This window comes from Brachycentrus maculatus, unplaced genomic scaffold, assembly GCF_059751285.1.
Source record: "Brachycentrus maculatus isolate JH-2025_06_01 unplaced genomic scaffold, ASM5975128v1 h1tg000086l, whole genome shotgun sequence".
NCBI classification, from domain to species: domain Eukaryota; kingdom Metazoa; phylum Arthropoda; class Insecta; order Trichoptera; family Brachycentridae; genus Brachycentrus; species Brachycentrus maculatus.
Genome location: NW_028280840.1, coordinates 659766 through 680636, shown reverse-complemented (window position 1 = coordinate 680636; position 20871 = coordinate 659766). Strand labels below are relative to the sequence as shown.

The window sequence follows — 20871 nt, the reverse complement described above, 5'->3', positions numbered from 1 at the left end:
GACATCTCTCATCCGTGGAAAAAATATAATATAAGTACTTAAAGATCCCTGAAAAATCTTTTAGTAATCTTGTTAACATCATAACTGAAGGTAGGTTGATTGATTAAAACAATTTAATGGATGCTTACGGCTTGATTTTAAATATTAAATCGATTTAATATTTTGGTATTCTTGTCTTGACTTTATTCCGTATTTCATTATTTGAACATCTATAATAAGTACTTAAGTATATTGATTTGTCGAAGATTCGTCCCATAATCATTACAAATTATTAATTCATCATGATTTGTCAAATTAATCGATTAATAATTAATTGGTAAATTAAAAAAACAAATGAAATAATTAATTATATCTATGTACATATTAATATAAGTATTTGAAATACATAAATTAATTACCTTCAAATAATAATAAAAGCAGATTTCATAAAATTGAATGTTATTATAACAAAACAAAAAAAAAGTATATAACGTTCACACTATCAACTTATGGTTAGTGTATAAGTATAATACTACCGATAAAAAGAGTATTTTTAAGTCGCAATTATTTTAAGTTTTGAGTATTCAAAATTATTTTACAACTTTTTAAAGATGTGTATTTCAAAACAACAAAAAAAACAAAGTTTAGGGTAAACATTGTGAAAAAATTAAGGGATATTATCTCCAAGGCAAAATCTTATCAAAAAATATTGAAAAATAAAAATATATAATCTAACAAAAAATATCTACAGCACGCCTTGCGATAAAAATATTGTTTTGATTTGGCTAGTAATGTGTGGTGTGATATTTCGTTTATCTTTCTTCCCGTATAAATAACCATGTTTTATTATTTTTAATAAATATGTAATACTTTATCTGTATTTAAACATTAAAAAAAAAATGACAATCAAAGAATAAAACTCTGTCGACGTTATAAACGGTTTCGTCGTAGTGATATCTAAATATTATTTTTAACGAAATTCTTATTCGAGTACATTTTTCTGCTTTCAGAAACAATGGAGGCTCCTGAATTTTCCGACTTCGCCAAAGGAATGGTAGATTATATAGTAAAGTACCTAGAAAATATTCGTGAACGGTTAGTATGTATGAATATACATAATATGTTTATTGTCTATAACGGGGCGGGAGTGGATTGAGGTTTTGGAGATAATGTCGCGGACTTTGATGCAGCGTTTCTAGGTTTGAGTGTTCTCTATATCAACTTCATTTCTTAAGCCTACGAAAATACTACACAATTTTTGTGACATATGATATATTTCCCTCTTTGAAAATATGAAAGAATGATCCACTTCCCATAGTTAGGTATCTTAAGTTAGAATGAATTCCGTATCCTCAATTTCTAGATCAAACTAAAATAAATCCTGAATTTATTCTTTAAACGTACCCGCGACGCTAGTATCAAAGTTGAAAAATATATTGTACCTTAGTAACATTATTTAGATATGTAATAAAATTTAGAAAAATGTACTTTGTTACTAATAATAAAAAATATGTATACTTATATATTTATTTATTTTATATTTTAGTCGAGTACTACCCACAGTGGAGCCAGGCTACTTGCGGCCTCTGGTGCCCTCCGAGGCTCCCCAACAGCCCGAGCAGTGGCAGGCCGTGATGGAAGACCTGGAGAGAGTCATCATGCCCGGAGTCACTCACTGGCAGTCCCCGGGCTTCCATGGCTATTTCCCCACAGCCAATAGCTATCCCGCTATCGTAGCAGACATGCTCAGTGGAGCCATCGCGTGCCTTGGATTTTCTTGGGTAATCAGTCAAAATGTCAATACTACAGAAGGTGAATGTGAACATTTTGAATGCTGTTGGATGAACGTATAAATGAGAAAGATTATAAAAAAATTATTCGATTCATAAAATATAAGAATGAGACGTAGAAGGAATGAGAAGTAAGAAAAGAATGCCAAAACTAAATCATTCATAATCGAAAATGTGTCTATTTCATGTAACTTAAATTGAGGGAATGAATGGATAGATAAATAAAAGATGAAGATTTGCTTAGTGTTTACTAATATTTACTGAGAATTTACCATTTTTTCTTACAATCTATTGTGACACGTATTTCTATGCATTCTACATCATTTTCAAACACCGTCTGGAGGTCTTTCAAATACGGTGTTTGAAAATGATGCGGAATGCGTCGAAACAAGGGTCACAATAGATTTCAAGAAAAGGTGGTATTTAGGTACTAAGAAAAACTTAATTTAAAAATGGATACATCTTACCACAAAGTGACTGCCGAATCAATTAATGAAAAGTTAAAGAGCCTAGGACTATATCAAGGGAGATGTGGGTAAATGACGTAATAAAATTACGATAGTAGCATCCTAAAAAAAGGTATTATCACAATTTGCGTTTATAAATTTATAAATTTATTTTTTTCATTTAATTGTTCCGGTATCAAGATTACAAGTCCCGCTTGCACGGAGTTGGAGGTCGTGATGCTGGACTGGTTGGGTAAGATGCTGGACCTGCCTGCCGAGTTCCTGGCGTGCTCCGGGGGCCGCGGGGGAGGAGTCATCCAGGGCACGGCCAGCGAGGCCACCCTCGTGGCACTGCTGGGCGCCAAGGCCAAGGCACTCAAGCAGGCTAAGGATGCCAACCCTGGATGGAAGGATGAAGATGTTGTTACAAAATTGGTTGGATACTGTTCTGGTTAGTATTCAAAAAAAATAATACCCAAAGACTACAGTAGAGTTTATCTGCAGGTAGGACAGTAAAGATAGAGATGGTCGATATTACAAGTACAGTACATGGTAAACACCCAGAAAAATTAAAAATTATTATTTATTCAATTTGTTATACAATTGACGGGAATCGAAGCCTTGACCCCAGTTTTGCAGTCTTCCACTACTCAACTAAGCCATGGCGTCTGTCTGCATTGGGTTATGTTTCTTCTTTTTGTTGCATTTATTGATTTTAAAAATATCACTAAAATATTTATTTAAAATAACTACGAGTATAGACTTAAGCGCGGGACTGCCTTCATGTTATAAAAGATCAAGATAACAATATGTAGTGCCCTATTCCCCTTGGTTATAGATAAGGGTTGGATGAAAAAGGTTGTAAAATTATAATAAAAAAAATGCTTTAAAATATCTTATAACATATTCTCATATCTAATTAGATCAAGCCCATTCCTCGGTTGAGCGCGCTGGACTGTTGGGAGGAGTGAAGTTACGTCTTTTGGAATCTGACGAAAAGCGGAGGATGAGGGGACCCACACTGCAGGAGGCTATACGTCAGGATAAGGAGGCCGGCCTCATTCCTTTTTATGTGAGATCTGATCATTTATTTTTTTAAATGAAAATACTGATCATTGAACGTAAATTTTGTATCAGTATTTTTCTTTTCTAGGTGGTTGCAACTCTTGGTACTACAAGCTCTTGCGCATTTGACCCTTTGGATGAGTTGGGAGCCGTGGCTAACCGTGAAGGTTTGTGGATGCACGTGGATGCAGCATATGCCGGCTGTGCCTTCATCTGTCCCGAGTATCGATATCTCATGAAGGGCATCGAGACAGCCGACTCTTTCAACTTCAACCCACATAAGTGGATGCTTGTCAACTTTGACTGTTCGACTATGTGGTTTAAGGATCCTAGCTGGGTAGTGGATACATATGGTATAGTTCCACTCTATTTGAAGCATGATAACCAAGGTTCTTATCCTGATTATCGTCATTGGCAAATTCCCTTTGGTAGAAGGTTTCGGTCCCTGAAACTTTGGTTCGTTCTCAGGCTGTATGGAGTGGCCAATCTCCAAGCTTACATCCGTAAGCACATCGCCTTGGCTCACCAGTTCGAGGATCTCTGCAAGGCCGACGATCGCTTCGAAGTATTTGAGGAGGTTATCATGGGACTGGTCTGCTTCAGGCTGAAAGGAGGTAACGAAATTAATGAAGCTCTCCATAAGAAGATTAACGCGCGCGGGAAGATCTATCTTGTACCTTCCAAGATCAAGGGTACATATTTTCTGCGTATGGCTGTGTGCTCTAGATTCAGTGAGAAGGAAGACATTGAAAATTCGTGGAAGGAAGTCGCCGACAGCGCGAATGAAATTTTAGAAAAAATGTAAGGCTTTAATCAAAACTTCTTCGATTCTAGCTTACCCGGCTTTGTACTTAGTTTTTTATTTTCAAATTGCGAATATAGGATTAGAAAAATCTTAATCTTTTTCAATTTGTAATACCTATTAGTGATCCATTTGTATCTAGCGCCCTTTTATTCGTAAGTCATTAGTTTCATCATACACACTTTCTTAGCAGGCGCCGCAGATTACCGTATGGCGCTGACTAATGAAACAGGTTTACATGGTAAAACATTTTGGTGTCTATATCCAAGTTTTGTTTAGAAGCGGTAGATGTCGCTAGTGTGAGAAAAAACTTTAATGATTGTAACTACAATAAAATTGTGAGAATAAGTTGGTTTTCGAAGAAACTCCAATTAAATTAATTCTAATTATAATAGGACTTTTTTGCTTCGTTAATATTTTAATGATCAAATGCATTTGAATATCTGTGAAAATTATTTAAACTCGTTTTTATATTATTTTAGTTTTTCAAACGAGGAGGACCATTTTGATTTTTTCCATAATTATTTTTATAATGTAACTTTTAGAGGATTATTCTATATTAGGATCTATTATTCTAAGTTTGAATGAAAGAAAGGATTTGTAGTTAATATAATATCTATTAGACAACTCATACTGTAAACAGGTTAGTAATCGACTTTTTATTACTAATTTCATATTTTAAGCAAAATTATTAAATTTCCAAAATTCTATATTAAGTATACGTATTTAAAACAATTTTGGCAAAAATTATTTCATCTTCTTTTTCTAACCCTTATCCGCAGCCAATTGTGAACAGGGTATTTATTGCATCGTATCAACGCAGTGTTATCTTGATCATCAATTTCATAGCGGCAAGGTGAGTCTTGCGCTTCTTATACCAGTCTAGGTGGTATTAAATAAATGTTGTAAAAATCATCGATTTATTTTGACCGTTAGTGCGCTTGTGCACTATACGGAATTTTACCGTCCGGCAGTCCGTTTTTTTCAAATAAAAGCAGTTTAGCGTAATCGAATTTACGCGTAACGTGTTCACGCACCGATCAAAAGCTTTTCTGAAGAAAGATGGAAAAAACCACAAGCCAATCATCGTTTTCTCACGCTAACTGAAGTGCCGGACGGTAAAATTCCGTGTAGTGCACAAACGCATTTAAACTACAAATACGGATAAAGGTTAAAAACTTATAGCTTTTTTGTAAGTGTATAAATTGTGATTTACCATTTTTTTTTCGAGTCAACGATGTAATTAAGAACAGCAAAAAAAAAACATGAAAATTTTATTTTGAATATCTAAATATTTTAAGATTCACTGGAATGGAAACTGATCATGGGTTCTTGGTTTGTTTCTTATAATTTATATGTGTGGTTTAAAATTATTGTACGTAAGTTATTTAATTACTTTGTTGTGGTTTTGTGAAAATGAATAATTCTAAATTTCAGTTGCATTTTAGTGAGATCGTATGTTATGAAAAACAGTAATTTTACTATCGTATATATTGTTTTATAAGGAAGGTACAGAAATAAACAATACAATAAATGTGGATTTAAACTTTTAAATAGTGCCAAATCGAACCTCAAAAAAATATCTGAACCTATATTCAAATTCATAATCGTGATTGTGATGAAAAACACAAGTTACATAGAATTAAAAATGTTTATTATTTATTTATCATTATTACTACATGTGGAAACAATCCAACATCATACATTGTATAGTACAATAAATGTTTTCTCACTAAGAATATATTAAACTAAAATAGAACAATCGCTCATTTATTTTTTCAAATCATTCATTCACTTTTATTTTTTTATATTATAAATTATTATTAATACTATATAATACAAAAATTATCTTAACATATTTTATAATAAACTTAGGTCACATTATTTACACGTTTGCGAAACGAAATAACCTTTTATTTTGATTTTTCCTCTGCGGCCGATGCAATAACGAATTCGTTAATAGGATTGACTTTATCAGAAATATCAATTTTCTCCAACTGAGTACCGAGAATCTCTACATCACTAACTATATCCAATATGGTTGTAGCCTGACTTTGTATTTCTTTCCAGGCGAATTCGATATCGTGCAACTCGCATAGTTGACTGCAAACGACGAATCGAAGAATGAAATCTTTTTTGTACGAACAGGATACTAAGAAAATATTTTTCCTTTCCATTAGTCTGCTGAGAAGGGCTTTCGTCAATGTATCGTTTCCTTTTAGTCTAAAGCAAACTACGCCTAATATGGGATTAGTGACAATTTCAAACCTCTTATCAGCTAATACCAACGATTTAAAATGGTCGGCTAGGGAGCAGTGCTTTCTGATGTGACGTCTTATACCGGAGGCTCCGTACAGCCGGAGCACTGCCCACAGTTTGAGCGCCCTGAAGCGGCGACCCAGAGAGATCTGCCAATGGCGATAGTCGGGTGTCTTTTCTGATCCGTTATCTTTCAAGTAGGCTCTCTGAACGTCGAACGCGTTAATCAAGTCGTGAGAGTCTTTCACCCAAAAGGCCGAACAGTCGGCGTTCACCAGCATCCACTTGTGAGGGTTGAAGTTGAAGGAGTCCGCGTACTGTACTCCGTTCATGAGATATTTGTACTCCGGGCAGATGAAAGCTGCTCCGGCATAGGCTGCATCTATGTGCATCCAAATACCTTCTCTCTGGCAGATAACGCCGAGTTCGTCTATTCGGTCGAAAGCGCAGGTTCCTGTTGTACCCAACGTAGCCACTACGTAACAAGGGATGAGGCCTTTTTTCTTGTCCTCGGCTATCGCCTTTTCTAAGGTCTCCCCTCTGAGTCTACAGTCGGCGTCGGAGGGCAGGAGACGCATAGGAACTGTTCCTAGTAGACCAGCTTTTTCTACCGAGGAGTTGGAGTCTTCCGATGTGTAGGCGACAAACTTTGTTCTGATGGTATCCACATCCACTTTTGGATTTTCCGTTTGTAGACGCGTCACTAATCTCTGCTTGGCAGCGAGTAATCCCACAAGCGTACTTTCGCTCGCTGAACCCTGAAAATTGGTTACAACGATGTTTTTATTTTATTTATTAATTAATCTTTACTTATTTCATTTATTGATCCAAACAATTAGAATTTAAATGAGAACCAAAATTCAAAATTTCAATCGAAATTGATATCTCTTTAAGCAAACAAATATTTTTTGTTAGGAAACAATAATATTTATGGTAAAAAAATTACTACTTTTTAAAAATAGGACACGTAATCTCGGATATATGAATAATCCAAGGTTTACGACATTATCACGAGACCACAGCCGACCTTTGCAGATATTTTACTGAAATAAATGTTAACCTGTATAATTCCTCCTCCACGACCAGCAGACGAGTTGAGAAATTCCTCTGGTAAATTTAGCAATTTTCCCAACCAGTTCATCATTTCTACCTCCAGTTCTGTGCAAGCGGGGCTGGAGAGCTGTAAAACCATCATGTATAAATTAATTAATTTATGAAATTTCAGATGACAACAAAGTTATTACGCAAAGGCACATATTTTTTTTATCCTTATTTCGCGAAGTTGATTAAAATCTCCCGCCACGCTATAATTATAAAAACTATATATCTCGCGAGTCGAGATTATTTTGTAATATCCGTTATACAATATTACCGAAGTATTACATTTGAAAATAAAAGTTCTGGGGCGACAGACGAGACGTGCTCGCCTGAGGCACTATTACATTGCTTCTGCGAGAAGGAAAGTTCCGGTAACAAAATGACAAGGCACTTCTGATGGTCTGTATTGATTTATATGGTATATAAAGTAAGTGCTACTTCAATTTAAAACTTTATGAATGGAGTACACTGATAGATCAATTTAATTTACACGTGCAAAATTTATCAAAAGGAAATAATCTTAAAATTAAATGTGTTTCATAATGATTTCCACATTATGTTGATTATTTTTTCACCCTATCTTACTGTTAATATTTTGAATACAAAGGAGCTCTTAATATCTTTACTTTCCATTTGTGAATGCGTGCAAAAAAAATAACTGGATAGATATTTTTTGCACACCACAATAAACATACTTATACAAATGATTATCTATTGTACTCGGAATGTATTAAAAGTAATACCTTTATGAAAATAAATGTATTACATTCATTTTTATACTTTATTAGTTTATGATAAATTATAAATATTTATTAAGAATCCGAAAAAAATATTAACAGTTCTTAATAATGTAAATACAATATCACAACAGTAAGAAAAAAGGATCGTATGTTATTTACATATATCAGTATACTGTATAAGCAAAAGATATTTATTTAATGAGCTACAAATTCCTTAAAAGCTTCGATAAATTACGAGTACAAAGTTTGTAAAAATTTAATATTAAGAACTAAGATTTCCACACAAAATATTTTTACTGTTTAACGACATGTGTTATACTCGTATTTGCGGTTTGAGAGAAATCTATAATATTAAACATAAGTGTTTTCAACCTGTGTACGTGCCTAATGTAACCAATGAAGCATAAAACGATGTTCAGTGAAGAGCGAAAATAGTTATAATATACTCGTGTACTTTACACGTACAAAACTTAATGAAGTGTTATTGTACGAGCTCAAATGACTTGCAATGACGTGCAATGACTTGCATTTTACAAACTTTATGAAACGAGTATTTACCTACAGAATGGTTTATTTGGCAAACCTATATTTTTTTAGTGATTGGTTCACTATAGAATAAAGAATTTATAATAATTTTTCACACGGGAATGTTGTAACGATAAGTTTAGAAGAGATCATTTCACGATTAGAGAAGGTTGAGCTTTTTAGGGAATATTCTGACTACAAGTTCAGTAGAGATCATTTCACGATTGGTAGGTTGAACTTTTTAGGGAATGTTCTAACGATAAGTTCAGAAGAGATGATTTCACGATTAGTATGTTAAGATTTTAAGGTAATGTTCAAACCACAAGTTTAGTAGAGATCATTTGACGATCAGGAGGTTGAGTTTGTTTTTTTTTTAATATTAAAACTGATTACAGCTATGTGGTAAGTATCTACCTATTTTTTGAAGACTTGTAAATGCTGTGTTTATTTCTGTGATTTGTGTATCTATGTGATAATACCGAATTTTGTGTAAAAGTTTTTATAATCAGTTTGTTTAAACCTCATGTTGTATACGTACACATATTACAGACTAGACTACGTCCATGTCAATTTTTTCCACGGAACGAGGTTTATTACTGACGTCAGAATTAAATAAGCATCACATTACGTCTTAAGCATCCGAAGGAAGTGAAAGAGCAAAGGAAGTGAGGTTTATTAATCGTATTTTTATGCCGAAGTTTTCGATGACCGCTTTTAATGGTTGTGTAATAAACAACGAAATATATACGCAAATTGCATCATTTATGAAAGTCAACAAATGTGATGTTAGGTGGAGTTTAAATAATGAAGAAAGAACTACATTGCATTAATTAAAAAAATATGCACAATTAATATCTACCGATAAAAATTCGAAAGAAATAATCATTGAAATTTTATTCCTATAAATATTTGTTTCAATAGTAATAAAAAAGCTCCAAGTTCCTGAATAAATTTAATCGAGCATTATGTACAGTGAAAGTGATTGATATTGAAAAGATCACTAACCGGTAACCGGGTCTGGTTTGAGAAGACTTGTTACGAGTATGTTAAGTATTACGTTAAGTAGAACGCCGAGAAAATCAATAACAATTAAATTCGAAAAATAAAAATAAAAATAAAAATTACGATTTTTATAAGTAAATTTATTTTCAAACCCTATTTCCTTAGTAGAGGGTAGGCTTTGAATAAAAAAGTATTTTTAAATAACATATGAATATTTTTCGACATACCCAGCTAAATCCAACGCAGCCTAGTCCAGCGCATAAAAGCTCCCCAACTACGGCGGGGTAACTGTTAGCCGTGGGGTAAAATGCATGGAATTGAGGTGAATGCCAGTGGGTCATCTGTAACATACAAACCATTCATTTACATTAGAAGCCCAAAGTTACGTGAACGATGTTACGTAACAAGAATTTGAATTTATATACACCTGTTATGATACTTGCTACAACCTGTTCTTAAACACTATACCATGCACAAACAAATAGGGATATCTGTATTATTTCTTTTGTAATTTAATTTTATGATTGAAAAAAAATAATAACCCCGCGTAGTAACGGATCACATTTTTAAAGATGCTTGATTATTTTAATGATATTGTGCTTTATTTTGTTATGGTTTTCGTAATTTAAATAAAAAATGTATGATTTTATAATGTTATATGAAAAAATACCCCAGGCATGATGACTCTGTCCATATCCTTCATAAAGTCCTGCCATGTTTCTGGTTCCTCTGGAGCCTCTGAAGGAATAAGGTCCTTCATATAACCTGGTTGAACTGATGGCAATACCGGTCTAAAAATATGAACAAATAATTGTTATGCTTCATAATAACATGGTTTGTAGAAAATATTACGAGTCCCATTTTTATTATTCAGTTTCCCAAAATATTCTTCAGTACAAATGAATGGAGCAATTGATATCTGAAAATCGAGTTTCTTTTGCAAAAGCTGTTTTTTCTAATAATGAAAAATACTATTTTTTGTGAACGAAATACTAGTATTTTGAAATTATTTATTTCTCTGGGATATTATGAACACTCTGTAGTTAAACCATAAATTAAATCATTGTATTTAGATTGATGAATCAGTTTTTTTTACAACGTATGTAGTATTTTTAATTGTAAATTTATTTTACATTAATGTTAGTTTGAATTTAAATCAAGTTGTCGTCAGGAGTATTTATTTTGATTTTTTTATAAATCCAAAGACCCATAATATTTTCTGAACCAAATTTGAAAAATTCTGTGTTTCTGGGGAGTCAAACTCATAGTTAAATTAGAAGCTTCATCGATATCTCAACGTTAATGATGAAGCGTTTTGAGCTGAGCATATATTTTTTTTATACATGTTAAAATATCAATGAGACTAATTAACCATGTTGAAAAAGAAAAAAAACAATGATAATACGTTTATAAAATTAAAATGTTTTAAAATAAATAATGATTAATAAGTTTTCGTGAAGTAATTATACAATATATTATATAATGTATCTTCATTGTTACTGATTCTTATTCGTTGACCTAAATAATTAAATGGGTGACGAAATGTTTGGAGACATCGTTAGCTAATTTTGAAAAAAAAAACCGTAATGGTTATTTTTTTTCAAAAAGTTATTACTGACATTCAAATCAATGAAATATTTAAAAATAAATAATATTTTACAATGATTTAAAGCAAGCTTATTCTATAATAGAAATACTAAAATAATATTTTATAAACTTTAAGGAAAAATCTCAGGATAAAATAAATATTTGCATAACCTGAACGCAATCGTAATAAAAACGCTCATCCTTATTAGGATAGCATTCCACGATAGAGCCACAAAATTATTATTCAATTTATAATGTCGTGGTAACTTCTTCGCTTTCGGATAAACAATACTAAGCTCGATAAGCAATCTTTATAATAAAGTATATAAATAATTGAAAATTATTTCAAATTTATTATTAGATTAAAACCAATATTTTTAGCTTTTCCACTTTTTTATTTGACCAGCGACCGGGTTTCGTCGTTACCGACATCATCAGACTGATGATGTCGGTAACGACGAAACCCGGTCGCTGGTCAAATAAAAAAGTGGAAAAGCTAAAAATATTGGTTTTAATCTAATAATAAATTAAAAATGCAATTCCATCACGAAGTGTCAGTGGATAATATAAATCTATTAATTATTTCAAAGAAAAAGTTAAGAATTTAATTTACTCATTTTTGTTAATATTTAACTAAGGGGTAGTTGGTCTGTTTAATGATCCACTGTACTTACTGTTCACGCACATTCTCCAAATAGTCAACTATATAATCCACTGCGGCTCTCCCGAATTCCCGAAACTGTTCGCTATCCATAGCGGCAAGGATAGGGATGGGCGTGCGAGAGTTGCTAATCTGCAGGAGAGATGTCACTTCACACTGCGCGTCCGTAAAAGCGAATGAAGGCTCATTTGGGTTTGTCCACGTTATATTAGGTCGCTTTCGTGTAACTTTCACGTAATCTTTCCGGCCGCACAGTAATATTTTGGTGCTGGAGTAGGTACTTACACGTGCTACTCTGCTACATCATCGTGAATAGGAGAAACAATCTTTATTGCTGTATTGCTGCGGCCGCGGGATGCGACGCTCCTACTCTGCTACATCATCATGAGTAGGAGAAACATTATTTAATGCTGCATGGCCGCGGGATACTCCCCTACACCATCATTCTTCTAACCCTTATCCGCACCCAATGGTGCATAGGGCACTGCATCAAATAAACGCAGTGTTATCTTGATCGTTAACACATTAAGAAAAGGTGATCACCCCTCCGCTTCAGGTACCAGTCAGGGTAAGTATATTGAATAAATATTAGAGTGAAAAAATCACTTAAATTTACTCGACCCCTCTCCCTGGGAATCGGATCCGGGACCTCCAGAACGGTAGCCAAGCGTGCTGACTTATTACATTATGGAGGCGGACATCATCATGCATAGAAAAAACTTTCTTTATTGCTGTACTGCTGAGGCCTCGTGAGCCGAAGCTTCTACACTGCTACATCACTATGAATAGGAGAAACAATATTTTTTGCTGTATTGATGCAGCCGCGGGATGCGAACTTCCAACACTGCTACATCTTCATGAATAGGAGAAACACTCTTTGTTTCTATACCGCTGCGGTCGCTGGATGCGAGGATCCTACTCTGCTATATCATCGTGAATAGGAGATCCATGATTTATTACTGTACTGCTGCGGCCGAGGGATGGGAGGTTCCTACACTCTTACTGCTTGCATTTGGCTGACTTGAATTGAATTTTTGAATCTTGTATATGTGCAATGGTATAGGATCCTTTTCACGTGTGGGTAGTATTCAAAAGATTTGGAAGTATGGCTGATTGATATAAGTCTGTCTGGAAAGTAACTAATATTATCGCCATTCTCTTTAACGTAGGTTAATGTGATTTAAAATTTTCCCCATCACATAAAACCACCTTATTTCGATGCAGAAATACAAGAAAATGCTCATAAAATACTTAAAATAAATCAAAATACTAAAAATTATTATCGAAGGTTTCAATAAGATTTAAAAAAAATGTTATAATAAGATTTTTTTTCCCAAAACAATAACAAACTAAAAATCTAAATACAAGTTGGTTTTCCATGAATTATCAAATGGTTAAAAAGATTTATTTTGTTAGGTTTTCTTATAGATGAATTTAATTGTTTAAATATAATATGTTCGCACATACATATTAGTTCATATGATTTGTTTGTTTGCCCTTATTCAAAACTAATGTGTAATCAAATATTAATTTTTAACCCCTAAAGGATGAACTCTCTGACATACAATTCAGTAGACGACCGGCTGCGCAAGCCACACGTGTTGTTCGCAAACAATTTTTTCTTAGAATATATTTTGAATTCGATTTTTTTTTTGGAATACATATTGAAAAAATATTTTGTATAAATTTTTTTTAACCACCCTTTACCTCTCAATATGCCATTCCTTTCAGAATCATGTATTTATTTCGACAAAAACATAATTTTTTTAATACAAAAACGGTACTTCATGTAAAAATTCAATTACGTCTCAAAAAATTAAGTTACGGGTTATCGATTATCGCGCCTTAGTTATTGGAAATGACAGAAATTCTGGATTTTTTTTCTTTTCTTCTTTATCAATTAATATACACGATTTATTTAAAGTTTCCACTATTGCTAAACAAAATAAATTGAAAATATTGCCAGGGTTGGGGAAGAGGTTGAATTTAGCGCCCAGGCGAATTATCACTATCCCAGGCGACGTTACATGATCTGTCCTTATTCCCACATTACATTACGTAATTAGGCACCTATTTTTTTGATACTGTGCAAAATAAAATTTTTGACCTTCTAAATTAATAATCTGTTCCTTGACATACAGCAACTTTTTTTTTATCACGAGGTACACGTAGTAGTTTAGGAAAAACTAATTATTTTGTTTGAGAAATTTATTTAAAACATTTTGAGTATGTCCAAATACTTGTTCACAAATCTGGATTATCTCCAATTATAGGAGTTATTTTCATATTATTATTTGCCATCTCATCAAAGATGAAGAATAATATAATATCACATTCATTTTTATTATTTTAGCTCATAATTTGACCAGTTCATTTCACCAATAGATGTCTCTAGTGAAGTGATTCAAGAACAATGTTTCGAAATTGGTTCACATATAGAACTTCCAAGAATTTGAGTAGTGTGGTTGTCAATAATGGGTAGAATTGGTGAATGTTACACATGTGTAAAGTGTGTTAAACCAGCCTATGACGGTCGTCAGCCCCGTAAATGCCCAGACTTCCATATTCTTCTTCATCTTTGATGAGATGTCAAAAAATAATGTAAGAAATTTATCATCAGATTTTGACTGCGCAGTAAATAAAAAAAATCCCGTGTCACATTCATTTAGATTCATTTTAAAAAATCCATTTATTGATGTTCATAAAAAAATGTTTTTAAAGTTAGCATTTTTGAATAACCTAACGTCCAAGTAACTCTGAAATCTATTTACGGCTTATACAACACCGCTTATCATGACCCTACTTAGGATTCAACTTTGTATGTTTTATAGCCTATACCTATTTGTGAGTGGATTTACTCTTTATATTTGAAGTTACTATAATTTCATATAATTCGTGAGTGAAAATTTTCGGCAAAACACTCGTTATCCCGATTTGGGCATGAATAAAAAGTTTGCAATAAAATCAACTAAACGACAGTCTAACGGCCAAAACCAAAAGCTTTCACTTCAAACGAGGTACTATTTTAGAAATAAGCTTGTAATGAACTTCTTGTATCCGGTTGTAGTCTTTGATAAAAATAAAATATTTCCCCGATAGATGTCACTCTAGTACATGAATGTTGACATCGCCAATGGATACCAAGCTTTGTCTAACAATCATAGATGTCAGTTTGTGCGGTTATAATCCACTTCATTCGGGTTTACTTTTCGGAAGAGCGTAAATACTTATATTATGAACGTAATCATGTATTTACGTTTTTCTGGAGTGAAAGCCCGGATGGAGTTACACTTTACGAATTAATCCGACAAAATATGTATGAATAATACATTATTTGATTGATTGTACAGGAATACGGGGAATACCTCACGAATTCCCGCTTCGAATTGTCGGGTTTTCCAATAGTCCGGATAATAGGTACAATAAAATAAAATATAGCGCTATTGCAGATGAATCGGTTTAGATGAATGTAGCTTCCGAAACTAGACGCTAAAATAAATATAACTGAAGTGGTAAAAAACAAGTGTTTTCAAAAAAATCAGAAGAAACTGAAAAATATTTTTTTTAAGGATTGGATTTCGTTAATTAACTCTCGGGTTGTGGTTCTGACGTTGGTGTCGAGGACTGTGAATCAAAAACTCCAGGATCGACTCCCACTTTACTACAGCTTTCTTATTTTGAAAAACATGCCACTCAGTTTTATCTGAAAACAGTATAACAAAGGAAGTATTGTGTAAGCAAATACATGTTTTGTGTCGGGTTGTGGTCCCGTGGTTTATGTCGCGGACTCTTAAGTCAGAGTTTCTCGGTTCGAACCCACTCTACCATAATTTGATACCTATTTCTATTAATGAGCCGCTTAGGCTCACATAAATAGTATGAAATTTAAATATTTGCGTTAATAATAAAAACACAAATATTTCTATGTTTTTACTAAAAAGTTTAAAAAAAATAAAACACTTTAGAAAAAAAATGTATCTTTTATAATACAATTGAAGACTATAGAGCACGCAGAGGGAAGTAAACATACCATATTGATATAACTGAAGATTAAAACATTTGATTTTTATATTTATCTCATTTGGCCGTGTATATGTAAGTTTTCCAATTAACATAGCGACTGATGCTTGTATTTTAGTGCTTGAATACACTTCTTATAAAAAATTGCGACAGCCTTTCAAATTGCATCTTAAATTTAATAAAATAAACAAAAAACTAACTAATTTGTTTTGCACCGATTGCTGTTAATTTTGAATTGGAAATTGATAATTTATTAATACAACTAACGCTTTTTGTTCAGTAACGAAGAGAATTTAAAAAAAAAATCATTCTTATCACTTTCACAATCATCGTGTATAAATTCATTAAAATCGATGCGTTTAAAAAAAACATTATCTGAATATTGAAATAAAAAGAAGTGGAGGTATTTTTTTCCATGCATGGTTTAAATCCTTGGATTAAGTTTTATGTAAAATCCGAGCTAGCGTATAATGCAGTTTAAAGTCTGTATATTATTTAAAGAAACAATCAACGTTAATTTTTAATAACGCGTTATGATTTGAAATTATTCAATATTTTATTCCAATTTATTAATTTAATGACAATCAAATAAAATTTTCAAGGATTCATTGTGTGACAGATTAGGTATAAGTAAAAAAATTAACCTACTAAATTATTATGAATTAAAGTCATAATTGAAAAACATTTCATAAATCAATTGTCATATGTATTATATTTATCATTTTGTTATATACATAATTATAAAGCCATGGTCATTAACTTCCTCGTTTATTTTTTTTTGTATAACAACGTATACTTATATTATAGTAATAAAAATGAATATATTTAAAAGTAAACATATGAATTCGCAAATTAACACAAAAGATTATGTTCTTCAGTAAGCCATCTCTTTACTTTGATTTCTCAATAATTTTGCTGCAGGCGAGTCCGTTAGTTGGCTGGAATTTATCAGAAGTATCCATCTTCTCTAAAATTCCATTTTCTGCATTTTTAGGCAAGGATAACTTGGGTTCAACTTGAGATTGTATTTCATTCCACGCCAGTTCTATATCCGACAGTTCGCAAAGTCGACTACAAACGACAAAACGAATTATAAATTTAGTTTTGTAATGGCAGGACACAACGAAAATGTTCTTTCTTTCCATTAACTTATCGACTAAAGCCTTCGACAAGCTATTGTCTCCTTTGAGTCGGAAGCAGACCAATCCCATACTGACAGTTATTATTTCAAATCTGTCATCCTTGATTACTAGAGACGCGAAGCTTTCAGCTAAAGATATCTGCTTCCTGATGTGATTTCGCAGTCCGGTGGCACCGTACAATCTCAGTACTGCCCATAATTTGAGGGAACGGAATCTGCGACCGAGAGGAATCTGCCAATGCCTATAGTCTGGCATTTTTTGGGACTGATTATCTTTCAAGTAAACCCTCTGCACGTCAAACGCGTCAACGAGATAGTTTGCATCTTTTACCCACATCGCCGAGCAATCAAAGTTCACCAGCATCCATTTGTGAGGATTAAAATTAAACGAGTCAGCATGCTCTACGCCAGCCATCAGGTGTCTGTATTCTGGACATATAAATGCTGCTCCTGCGTACGCAGCATCAATATGCAGCCAAACGCCTTTTTCTTGACAAACTGGGACAATTTCTTCCAGACAGTCAAAAGCGCAAGTACCCGTTGTTCCCAGATTGACGACGACGTAACACGGTATAAGTCCTTTTTTAATATCCTCTTCCATTGCTTTCTCCAGGGTATCTCCTCTCAGCCTGCAACCATCATCGGTAGGAAGGAGTCGCATTGGAACATCCGCTAGCAAACCCGCCTTTTCGACTGAAGAATTGGAGTCCTCGGATGTGTATGCTACTAACTTCGATCTGACAAGACCAACGTCAATATCTGGGTTATCCAATTTAAGACGATTTATTGTTCTTTCCTTTGCAGCAAGAAGTCCAACGAGTGTACTTTCACTGGCAGAACCCTAAAAATAACAAGGTGATTAGATTAACTTTGGTTTTCATGGAAAAAAAGGTTTGTCCATATTTACACAAAAAGCAGCATTTACTTGAATAATTCCACCTCCTGGTCCATCAGAGCAGTTCAGAAAATCTTTAGGCAAGTCCAGCAACTTTCCCAACCAATTCATCATTTCTACTTCTAATTCAGTACACGCGGGCCCAGAAATCTGTAACGTAAGTATAAGTTTAACAATGATTATTACACAATAAAACGAAATTATATCACAATTAAAAAAAATGCACTATGAAATCTTAATTTGAAGAACAAAACACATGAAAATGAATTCACAAATATTAAAGAAAAAGGCGAATGAGAAAAATATTTAGGTTTTAATTAGTCTTACTAATATTACGATTGAAACAGGAAAAAAAAAATAAACATTCCTCATGATTAAAAAATATTTTTAATTGTTATTTTGATTTCAATGAGGGAATTATTTCCCTCATTGAAATCAAAATAAAAAAAAAATATTTAAAAAAAAGTATTTTTTTAGCAACTGACCCAACTAAATCCTATCGTTCCAAGTCCAGCGCTGAGCATTTCTCCCACTATGCCTGGATAACTATTAGCTGTGGGGTAGAATGCATGGAACTGAGGAGAGTGCCAGTGTGTCATCTGGAAAACATTCAATGATTATTAATAACGGCAAAATAATACAAACATTACTGGTTTTGGTGCTATGTAATACAGCGTTACTCTGAATAAACAAAAATTGTTCCTATTTACTTATTAATTATCACGTCACCATTTCAAGAGTGATGTAAATATGGTCAAATTAGCCATATTACTAAAAAAATTTGTAAAAAATAATGCATAATTTGATGTGCCTTAATTTTCTTGACAGAAACGGATAAAAACTATTATGAGTCTCTATTATAACAATTAAATTTACATAATAAACAATTCGCATACAAAACTGAAATATTAAGACGATTCGTGATAAAGACCGTGATTAAAATTAAAAACTAGTATTAAAGTATCGAGAACGGATATTTCATTATTTTATTATTTGCATTGTTTCTGTTCTGTGTATAAAATAATAAGATTATAAAATAATTATTGAGCAATCTCAACACGAACGATAAATCCTAGTTACTGGTGATTAAGCTGTTGAGTAATTATATACATTGTTATGGTTTTTATGATAATAAATCCGTTTTATTAAGTGTCCAGCTAATTTTTTGAATCTATTTTTTTCAAACAAAAAAATGTATGTAGGTATTTCGATGAAGGTATTTTAATTTTAAACAATTATTAAATAAACAAAGTTTACAATAAAATATTATAACTCCGTTCATATGACCAAATGTATTATTTTAAATGACGCACCCCTGGCATGATGACTCTATCCATATCTTTCATAAAGTCCTGCCAAGATTCAGGCTCTTCTGGAACTTCGTCTGGTAATAGATCCTTCATATATCCTGGTTGCACAGATGGTAGTACGGGCCTTCAAACAATCAGTTTACATTGAACATTAAAACTTATTTAAAGGTAAGTTTTGTTTTACTCTATATAATCAGGTAGAAAATTTATCAAATAAGATTAAATTTTTGGTAAAAAATCATATTTCATTTTCTAAAGTTCTGGATATGATGAAAAAAATAAAATTTGTTTTTCCATGAGAATTCACATTATTATTTCATTTCATATTGGCTGCATCATCTCATGGTAAATTAAAAACTTGTTTATTTATATAAAACAGTAAATAATGCACAATGGAATCAAAAGGAAATTGTAATTACGTAGAGAAATTTCGTGAAAAGTATTTTTATTTCTAATATAAATTATTACAGTTTATTAAATTTACATTGTGTTAATTATGTCTTTGTAAGGAATCGTTTTCCGTAGAATGAAATATTTTTTTTTAAAAAACATATGTTTACATATTGTATGTGTAAGAAAATAAAGTAACAAATGTTTATTCTTAGTATATTATTTTCTTATTAATATAATAAATTCGATGTTTTTTTATAAATATATTTTTTGAACGCAATATAATCACATTTATTATTGAATTATAATTTAGATTATTTGAATAAAATATTTGTTTAAAATACCTGTCTCTTAGGCTATCCATATAATCTGCAATATAGTCCACTGCAGCTTTTCCGAATTCACGAAACTGCTCACTTTCCATCTTGGGGTTGTATCGTGTTCACCGAATCGATAATTTAAAACTTCACTCGGAACAACTGAATGGACAAAGGATTTGTGGAGAGCTGAAGACTAACTATGTCTCGACGGGACTCTATTGAAGTACTTAAGGAGAATGGTACTCCACAGCTTCGGGAGGCTTTTATATGGAGGCGAATAACAGAATAACAGAGTGATCCGCGTCGTACTAACACAAGTCCCAAGCCATTCCGTTTCTTAGATGCTTGGTCATCCGTGACGATTGACTATTTGCGTTCTCTCAGTGATACGGTGATCTTGATGTTTCCGGATAGATAGTTATAAATTAATCATTACATAAGATTTTTTGCTCTCCTGACCGCCATCACTGTTAAGGTCTTGGTTATACGTGGTTTGGCCTAATAAGTACATATTTGCGCGGTAGAAAAATGAAATAAAAAGTTTTTACAGGAGGGAATGCAACATGCAAATGTTTAAATTAATTATTTTTTATCATCGATGTTGTGAGAGATATGTATTTTTATACATATCTCTCTATTACAATCAATATTTAACTTATTTTACGATATAACGCAACCGTGTAATTTTTTTTCTTAACTTTTAACCGGGTTTCGTCGTCAACGACAATATCAAACTGGTGTTAAATCATTCTGATGATGTCAGTAACGACAAAAAAATGGTCTCGTTTTATTCAGTACAAAACTTATTTTTAATCTAACTTTAAAGTCGACCATTATCGAA

At 32.6% G+C, this 20871-nt stretch overlaps 3 protein-coding genes across 3 annotated transcripts; 1 reads left to right on the top strand and 2 right to left on the bottom strand.

The window, feature by feature from the left end:
- The first annotated feature begins 62 nt into the window (after positions 1-62).
- On the top strand, positions 63-4219 carry LOC148310846 (aromatic-L-amino-acid decarboxylase-like). The gene is made up of 6 exons (XM_088257648.1): positions 63-90; positions 990-1074; positions 1526-1760; positions 2417-2666; positions 3139-3287; positions 3369-4219. The coding sequence occupies exons 2-6, from the start codon at positions 995-997 to the stop codon at positions 4083-4085; spliced, it is 1431 nt and encodes a 476-aa protein (XP_088113774.1). The 5' UTR covers positions 63-90; positions 990-994; the 3' UTR covers positions 4086-4219.
- Positions 4220-5859: 1640 nt separating this feature from the next.
- LOC148310845 (aromatic-L-amino-acid decarboxylase-like) lies at positions 5860-12132 on the bottom strand. Its single transcript, XM_088257646.1, has 5 exons — positions 11968-12132; positions 10377-10497; positions 9934-10047; positions 7402-7521; positions 5860-7099 (listed from the first exon to the last, which is right to left on the bottom strand). Exons 1-5 carry the CDS (start codon positions 12045-12047, stop codon positions 5996-5998), a joined length of 1539 nt encoding a protein of 512 aa, XP_088113772.1. The 5' UTR covers positions 12048-12132; the 3' UTR covers positions 5860-5995.
- A 4594-nt stretch (positions 12133-16726) lies between these two features.
- On the bottom strand, positions 16727-20268 carry LOC148310844 (3,4-dihydroxyphenylacetaldehyde synthase 2-like). Its single transcript, XM_088257645.1, has 5 exons — positions 20055-20268; positions 19324-19444; positions 18496-18609; positions 18041-18160; positions 16727-17956 (listed from the first exon to the last, which is right to left on the bottom strand). The coding sequence occupies exons 1-5, from the start codon at positions 20132-20134 to the stop codon at positions 16865-16867; spliced, it is 1527 nt and encodes a 508-aa protein (XP_088113771.1). The 5' UTR covers positions 20135-20268; the 3' UTR covers positions 16727-16864.
- Between the last annotated feature and the right edge of the window lie 603 nt (positions 20269-20871).